The sequence below is a fragment of the Anneissia japonica genome, unplaced genomic scaffold (assembly GCF_011630105.1).
Source record: "Anneissia japonica isolate Jap-2015-1 unplaced genomic scaffold, ASM1163010v1 scaffold573_len2283161_cov171, whole genome shotgun sequence".
Classification (NCBI taxonomy): domain Eukaryota; kingdom Metazoa; phylum Echinodermata; class Crinoidea; order Comatulida; family Comatulidae; genus Anneissia; species Anneissia japonica.
Genome location: NW_022719802.1, coordinates 2,089,233 through 2,097,500, shown reverse-complemented (window position 1 = coordinate 2,097,500; position 8,268 = coordinate 2,089,233). Strand labels below are relative to the sequence as shown.

The following is an 8,268-nucleotide window of genomic DNA, read 5'->3' as shown; positions in this document are numbered from 1 at the left end:
GCTCAGTATGACACGAATGAGGGTTTCTAGACCGGCAAATTCAAATTAGAACATTTTACACTTTATGTGACATTATTAAAATACATTTCTTCAAAGAAAAGGGTGGAAGGTGGACTGTTAAGCAGACACCTACAGTACCCCCTTAGTCCGCGTCCACCCCATTAGTCAGCCCTCACCAGTGAAAATAAGCACAAAAGATCAAGGTCAAACAGACTGAATTTACCTAATAACGCTATAATTTGCGTGAGCAATAATTGTTGTATTTGAATGGATGCTAAATAAATAAATGAAAAAAAGAAATTAAATGAGCGGTCCCCCTTCATCGGGCATTTACCCCCATCCCATCACTCACCTTGGGATGCCCTTATCTCCAGAGGCAATTTGGCTTCAAATTTAGGATGGAGTCAAAATGTTTTTTAAAAAAAATATAAAAAAATAAAAACAGAAGAGAAAGTCTCGGATAAAAAATTATTCCTAGAATAATTGACCTCAAAATAAAAGGGCGTCGAGGTCCTCCCCGGAAAAATGTTGTTACCTAAATGGCGAGAAATGAGATTTCCCGACTTTTGAGGTGTATTTTAATGACATTTAAGTTTTATAAAGTTCAAGATTTTCCCTCCCTTGAAAACAGTCATGTCAACTTTGTCATTCTTATTACAGTAAACAGGCCTATGTGACATGTTTGTATAAAAAAAAATTAGTAGTTGCATACGTAGGCCTATTTTGTTTTCCATGAACCGATGAACCCCAAATAGGACGGTGGTGGGAAAATGTTGATTCCTATATGTCGGAAAACGGGTTTTCTGAACTTCTGAAATTTTGGTTTCCCTCTCTTGACGTTTTTTAATGAATCGATGAACCCTAAAGAGGGGGAGAGGCGCGGAATCATGTTAGCCCCTGGAAAATTTTGATTCCTAGATTGCGGGAAGTGAGCTTTTCAGACTTCTGAAGTATCTTTTAATGACCTTTAATAAAAACAAAATCAAGGTTTACCCTATTGAAAACGGTCAGGTAAATTTTCTGATTTTTAATACTGTGGTAAAGAGGCCTATTGTGTGTGTAGAGATATAAATATGATTAATTGCTTACGCATTCTTTTTTTTTCTTTTCTTTTTTTTTTTCTTTTTTTTAAAATTTTGATTGAGCATTTCCGACATTTAATTGTCCAATTGTAACACAAACTTCAATAATCAGCTTACGGGTCCTGGAAAAGTAAGTCTAGAATTATTTTTTTAATATTTATTTAATGTTTTTGTTCAAGGAGGTGTGGTCAGGACCCTGACCCCTCCAGATCCACCAATGATCTCCCTCCCCAATTCACTCCTAGATATGACACTGGAAATCGAGTGTACTTGTTTTTACATTTGGCACCCAATGGCTGCAGGGATGATTTTATCGGTATACCTTAATTTAAAAACGGCGCTTTTGTAGGGGGGTGGGGGTATATTAAATCACTTGCTAAATGCAGGGTGGCAGATATTGGCAGCTAAACTTGGCATTAACGTAAAGCTTAGGCTCTGCCAGAAATGTTGATATCAAAAGCATGACGAAAATCGCCGGCAATTCTAACTTTTAAGTTGGTTTTATGAAAAAAAATGTTTTTTTTTTAGCGTTTTTGGCTCATATTTAGTGTCCTTTATTCTAAAAATATACCAATAATGTAAATTTTTATTTTACTATCTAATTTAGTTAACAATAGGTAAATACTGCAAGAAGTATCAAGTTGACTGCTTTCATCGAAGTAAAGTCATAGGGAGTTTTTCAAAACTGTCAATTTTATCATTTTACGAGTAAAATACAACTTTTTCATGTTTACATGGTTATATCACACTATGAAAATTCACTAAATATGAAATTATTGGTGGATTAATATAATTTAGGATGTTGTCGACCTCAAACAACCTTTAAAAGTTGAAGTTGTCACATTACCTATTTTCGACTTTTGGCACACTTGGAATTGATTCTGGCCCACTGTGCGACGGCTGTTCACAACTAATGTGCAACTACGTACCTTGATTTTGAGAAGCTGAGTTGTGGGGGCGCAGTTCATTATTGTGAAACAGTTTTCATTGGCCATTTTGTTTGCAGTGATTGTATAAAAGTGTTTTAAAATGAGCGAGTGCCACTGTAAAGTGTTCTCGCAAGCGCGTTTTAAAGTAGACCTATTATTAAATAATGGTTAGGCTAGGAATATAATAATAAATAATGTGATTAAAACATAATGGTTTAGCGCTCGATTACTTCTTGTATTTTCCTTGTGTGCAGCGAAGTTCATTGAAATTATACGTGCGTGCTTGTTAGCTGGTAACCAATCATACAATGTATTGGCGGTCGTACAGGGTGGCCCCCGGTGGTCCGTGCCTCCCAACAATTTTAATGGGTGGTGGGTCAACCCTCATGTAGGCCCCACCAATAAATTGCCAAAAAGTTGATTTTTACAAAACAACAGGCAAGTTGGTTTGGAGATTATATTCTGAACAATTGCTAACGTGTCCCAATGCCAAAAACGGGGTGTATTCAGTGACCCCATTGCCTCAGCCTCGTATTCTTCTTCCCTCGCAAAGTGCATACCGGGCCCACCCAACGTTCAATCCGTGTCGTCGCCTGTGATAAGATCTTATGATATTTTATTTAATATGGGTGGATGGGGTGGCAGAGTATTATAGGAGCGGGCTCACCCGTTCGTGACAATAGCAAAAAAAAATCACTACTAACCAAATATGACAACGTGTTTAAATAAGATTTGGCTAAAGTTGCTAAAGTTCTGGAGCTTTCAGAGAGCTCCTCCTGGATCCCTGCGCAATAAGAGAAGCGACCACCACCACTAACCCTTCTGACGCGGCCAATAGGTCATCAATTGGCGCTCCGTCCCATCGGCAAAAAATAATAAATATGCCAATGTAATATTCTATAGGTCTCATATCCACTTTTCAACTTTATTCAATTCATATAGACATTTTATTACCTTTCAATGAAAACACGATAAATCCAGTAATGATGAAAAGTATATTAATAATAAGTTACATTAAAAAAACAACAGAGAAAAAGAAATCATCCTACACAAAATATAACAGCACCATATATTTTGAGTCAGAAATTTAACTGATTTTTAAAAAAAATATAAAAAACCTCGAAGAGGTCAGATTAGCATATAATTAGTATGTATTTTTAATGCCTAATCAACCAAATAAAGTCATTGGTATTGATTTAAAAATTAAATAAAAAAAAATAAAAAAAAAACTAAAAAAAAAAAAAAATCAACGGATCAATACTAGGCCTAGTTAGCAAATCTCGGATCTGGGCTCCAATTTCCTGTATATTCTCTTCGTTTGCCCACAAAACGAGCGGACTGAAACCGAATATTTTCCCCTATTTTTGGATAGGGACGTTACTGCGTCATCGCCCTGACAACGCTTAGCGCGTATAAATGCACAGTGTACCAATCACTACACGACGCATTTGTTCCAACAATCGATATATCGCGTCAATGGTTATTCAGGTTTGTTATTATTTCACTTTTTTATTTGGGCATATTGGAATCAAACAGTCCTTTCACTTTGGGAAAGAAAACGCAAATAGGTGAGCATACAGTTCTTTCTTTTTGATTTTTGATACTGTCTTGAATACTAAGCCTTAGCCCTAGGGCTAGGCCTAGGCCTATCTAGGTTTATATATTCGAGGGGTTCTTATGGGAAATTATTTTAATAATTAAAAATTCAAGAGGCACTTTTTGAATGAAAAAAAGATTATATAAGGACATTACGAATGGTGGTTAGAAAAGATAATTGTCCAGAGAACATCGCTCATAACAAGAATGCGTGAATATTTACATAACAGCAAAATAGCAGATGCAACTAGTGGTGGGTAGTGGTTAGCTTGTTGGCCATCGGCCGATTGAGATTAGCAGGATGGCAGGATCATTGTGTTTTTCTTGATGAGAATGTGCTTAAGGTCGAAAAAAGAAAAAGATGAGTAGGACTAGACACTGTCTCTTATACACATCTAGATGTGTATAAGAGACAGTAAAGGCACAGTGTACCAATCACTACACGACGCATTTGTTCCAACAATCGATATATCGCGTCAATGGTTATTCAGGTTTGTTATTATTTCACTTTTTTATTTGGGCATATTGGAATCAAACAGTCCTTTCACTTTGGGAAAGAAAACGCAAATAGGTGAGCATACAGTTCTTTCTTTTTGATTTTTGATACTGTCATGAATACTAAGCCTTAGCCCTAGGGCTAGGCCTATCTAGGTTTATATATTTGCCCTTAGCCTAATGCGTTAGAATATTATGCTTCTTCGTATTTTTTTTCTCTTTTGTGAATAACATGTAATAATCATATTATACCTTCTTCGTAGTTTATTTGTTTTTAAATTTATAGAAAATAATGTGTGGACATTTAATTATCAACAATTTATTTTTCTGATAACTTGTTTTTCGCTGAATATTTTACATATGATATTGAATGATGGCAGTTTACTGATAACTAATATTTGTGTGTGAATTATTTGTAATCGTTGGATTTTAAGTGTTCACGCGCCAGTGGCGTAACTAGGTTGTGAGGGATCCTGGTTCAAGGGTACAGTTGGGATTGACTTGCCATGTCAGCTAAGATGGGTACCATCGATGGGTTAGCTTAAAGCAAGGGTCCCAATATTTTTTCCCTCACACAGGAAAGAGACTTTCAGGGCATCGTGTTCTTCTGGTATAACTATAAAGCATTAGGCCGATACTCACAAAAATACCTTGTGCTAAAGAGTGGGCCCAGAAAAACACCCAGATTAAAAATGTTATATCCGGACACAGACGGTAGTAGCATGACTCAAAATAATGACCAATTTACAATTCGTAGGCCTACTTTAAAACAAGGTAGGTCTATTGCGAAATGATAATTTTTTTCAAAATTTAATCGCTTATTACTGCCATAACTAGATGGATTGAGTTTTTTATACCTCCATTGATAGATAAAGTGCAAGAAACAAAAAACACGTTATATAATACAAAATGACTATAGGCATTATATTTATACGAGTTGACGGGTATTGTAAAATGTAAAATGATGTAAGGCCAAATTAAATAAAACCTTGTGTTATGAATACGCTGTGCATTATTTAATACATTATAATACTGTACAATGAATAACTGCCTACTATAATTACCGTACTCGCTCGAATAAGCGCGCCCGGCCGGCGCTTAAAATATTTTTTGCACTTTTTGAGGGGCGCTTATTCAAACGTTTCGCTTATTTAAACGGGGCGCTTATGAAAACAGATTAGAAATTGTGGGGACGCTTATGGAAATAGATGAAAATCGAGGGGTTCTTATGGGAAATTATTTCAATAATTAAAAATTCAAGAGGCACTTTTTGAATGAAAAAAAGATTATATAAGGACATTACGAATGGTGGTTAGAAAAGATAATTGTCCAGAGAACATGGCTCATAACAAGAATGCGTGAATATTTACATAACAGCAAAATAGTAGATGCAACTAGTGGTGGGTAGTGGTTAGCTTGTTGGCCATCGGCCGATTGAGATTAGCAGGATGGCAGGATCATTGTGTTTTTCTTGATGAGAATGTGCTTAAGGTCGAAAAAAGAAAAAGATGAGTAGGACTAGACATAGACAAATATGTAAAAAGATTAAAGTTGGAAATATACTGTCTGTCCAGGGATCGGAGCTCTCATTTGTCCAAGAAAAATATCCTTATTTTGATATTGACCGAAGAAGAATGTGTTTCCACTCTACAGCTCAAATCATGCCAACAACCACAGTCCCAGGATTGATTGGATTATTGACTTGCTAAAAAGAAAATCTTATGAGGGGGCGCTTATTCAAACGGGGCGCTTATTCGCGCGAGTACGGTGGACGTTACGTGCAGGGTATCGTGAACTATAAACAATGCAAAATAAAAGATGTGCAAAATTTAAAAATAGGCCTACAAATTAATGAACACCATAGAGTTTCGAGTAACATACTACTGGTAAAATTTTAATTTTACTTATTTGCCCAACCTCCAAATTTTTATAAACATTTAATTGTTATTTTATATTTATACCTTTAAATATTTTAAAAATCGTCTAAATTACGAAAATTAAATATTGTCAAAAATTGAATTGTACATAGGAAATACAAAAACAAGCGCATGGTGGATTTTTGTTTAAATATATAACATAAAAAGACAATGTGATGCGAACATTAATAATATATTCATATAATTATTTTATAGGTATCCGTATAATATATTATTTAAAATGTTATATTATAATTGAGAAAAAGTGGTGCGTCCGGCCAACCGGTGCGGTTCCGACGGCCCTGATTTTCCCTCGCATGTATAACGGCGGACAAGATTTCAGTTAGAGGCAACAATGGCCCCCATGGTCTGTGAAAGCTACAGGGCCCCCGGCCCCGGTGTTACGCCACTCGCTGGAAGGTAGCAGATACAATAGTTCAATGTCACAGTAAAACATTGCTTTATTAGGTGTTTTTTTTTTATATAGATCGGGGGCCCCTGGAGCTCGGGGACCCAGGTTCACAGAACCTGTTGAACCTGCGGTAGTTACGCCACTGTCACGCGCACACATTATTATAGCAAGGAGGTAGATTATAGTGTCTAAAGTATAAAAAGTGCTTAGGAAAAGACATGGGCCAGGCCTAGCTGAAAACGGTAACACAAATTAAAACGATACGGATGGATAAATAAAATAATACAGTAGGCCCTATTCTAGGCCATACAGGCATTCTATTGGGCTAATTATTACATGTCACAGATTCTCAATAACTTTATTTAATTTTATGTTTATAAATTTGGTTTTGGTGATGACAAAATTTTAATGAAGATTTATTCCTACAGATAGGCCTGCACTTGATTCTCTTTTGACACTGATCGTACAGCAGCATGTCACCTATATTCGCGCGTTTAAGTGGAACTGCAGGCAGAAGGCTTGTGGCAGCAATGACAGTCGGCGGGAGTCTGATAGGGGCAGCGGCGTTTAGAGACTCCGCCTATGCCAAGGCCTTCAATCGTAAGCTCTACCCTGCCTCTTGTGATTTCCCTGAGATTAAAAATCACAATAACTTGATGGCGCATTATTTAACGCCAAGTTTGTACGCGAAGTTGAAGGACCGCAGTACACCTAGCGGCTACACACTTGACGATTGTATACAGACAGGCGTTGATAACCCTGGTCATCCTTTTATTGAAACAGTTGGAATGGTCGCTGGTGATGAGGAATCGTATGAGGTATGCTTATCGAAAGCCATGAAACTAAGATCTAAGATCAAGTGATTTTGTAAGACACAGTTATTTAAATTAATATTTAAATACATTCTTTTACGTACCCTATAACATATTTTGAATTTCTCCAAAGTAATTAACTTTTATTAGGGTATCAATTTACTTTGGAAAACTACACTTACAGGAGTACAAGTTTAAGTGATTACTTTTACTTGTTTTAATTTGGTGAATATTAGAAGTTACGGTACATCTTTACATCCATTGTAGGCGCTATAATACACTCTCAAGTAAAAATAAGTCGTTATAACATTATTTTGAGCTGCATCAAAAACAATGTCGAAATATATTTATTATCTAGTTTGTGACGGCCAAGGCCAATTTTCAATCTCCACTGAAAACGTGACGAAACGCTTTCACGTCCCTTAATGCTATACTTTTTACTATCTTGTTTACAATAAGGCCCAATAAAAATAATTATTAGTTAATCACCCTCTCTGGGCTGGAAAAATGATGAGGGAGGGAGGCTTTTTATTTTTATTTATATCACCCTTTGTTGTTTGCTGGTGCATTAATATTTAAAGTAAAATACATGATTGAGATAATAAGCAATTAGTAGAGCTCCGCATAGTACACTATAGGAAAATTATTGTACGAATACGAAGGTTAGATTTAATGCTTGAACAAATTTTCTGAGGGCCTGCAAGCCCTGAAGGAAATTTTTGAATGCATTAAATCTAACCTAAGTATAATAATTTCCCGTTTAGTGTACGATGCATGCTCTACTAATTGCTTTATAAGTCAATCGCCGTCTTTTAAAGCCCCATTCCCGGCAAAATTTCAATTTTTAAGAAAAATCTAATTTTTGTATAATGTTATAAAGATTTATAAATATAATACGGAATTGCTAGTTTAACTGAATTTAGACATTCCTATGTGTTCCACACAAAAAATAAATGCGGATGAATTTTTCATGTTGATTTTGCGATAGGTCGTGAGAAGAAATATCGTAGGCGCCGAAAACATTAG

At 35.9% G+C, this 8,268-nt stretch overlaps 1 protein-coding gene across 1 annotated transcript in view; it reads left to right on the top strand.

The window, feature by feature from the left end:
• The first annotated feature begins 7,071 nt into the window (after positions 1-7,071).
• The window catches only part of LOC117111046 (creatine kinase U-type, mitochondrial-like), an 11,129-nt gene continuing 9,932 nt past the window's right edge, over positions 7,072-8,268 (top strand). Inside the window, exon 1 of the mRNA XM_033253928.1 lies at positions 7,072-7,248. Coding sequence (XP_033109819.1) covers positions 7,087-7,248 — 162 coding nt within the window. The 5' untranslated portion in view covers positions 7,072-7,086. The remainder of the gene's footprint in view (positions 7,249-8,268) is intronic.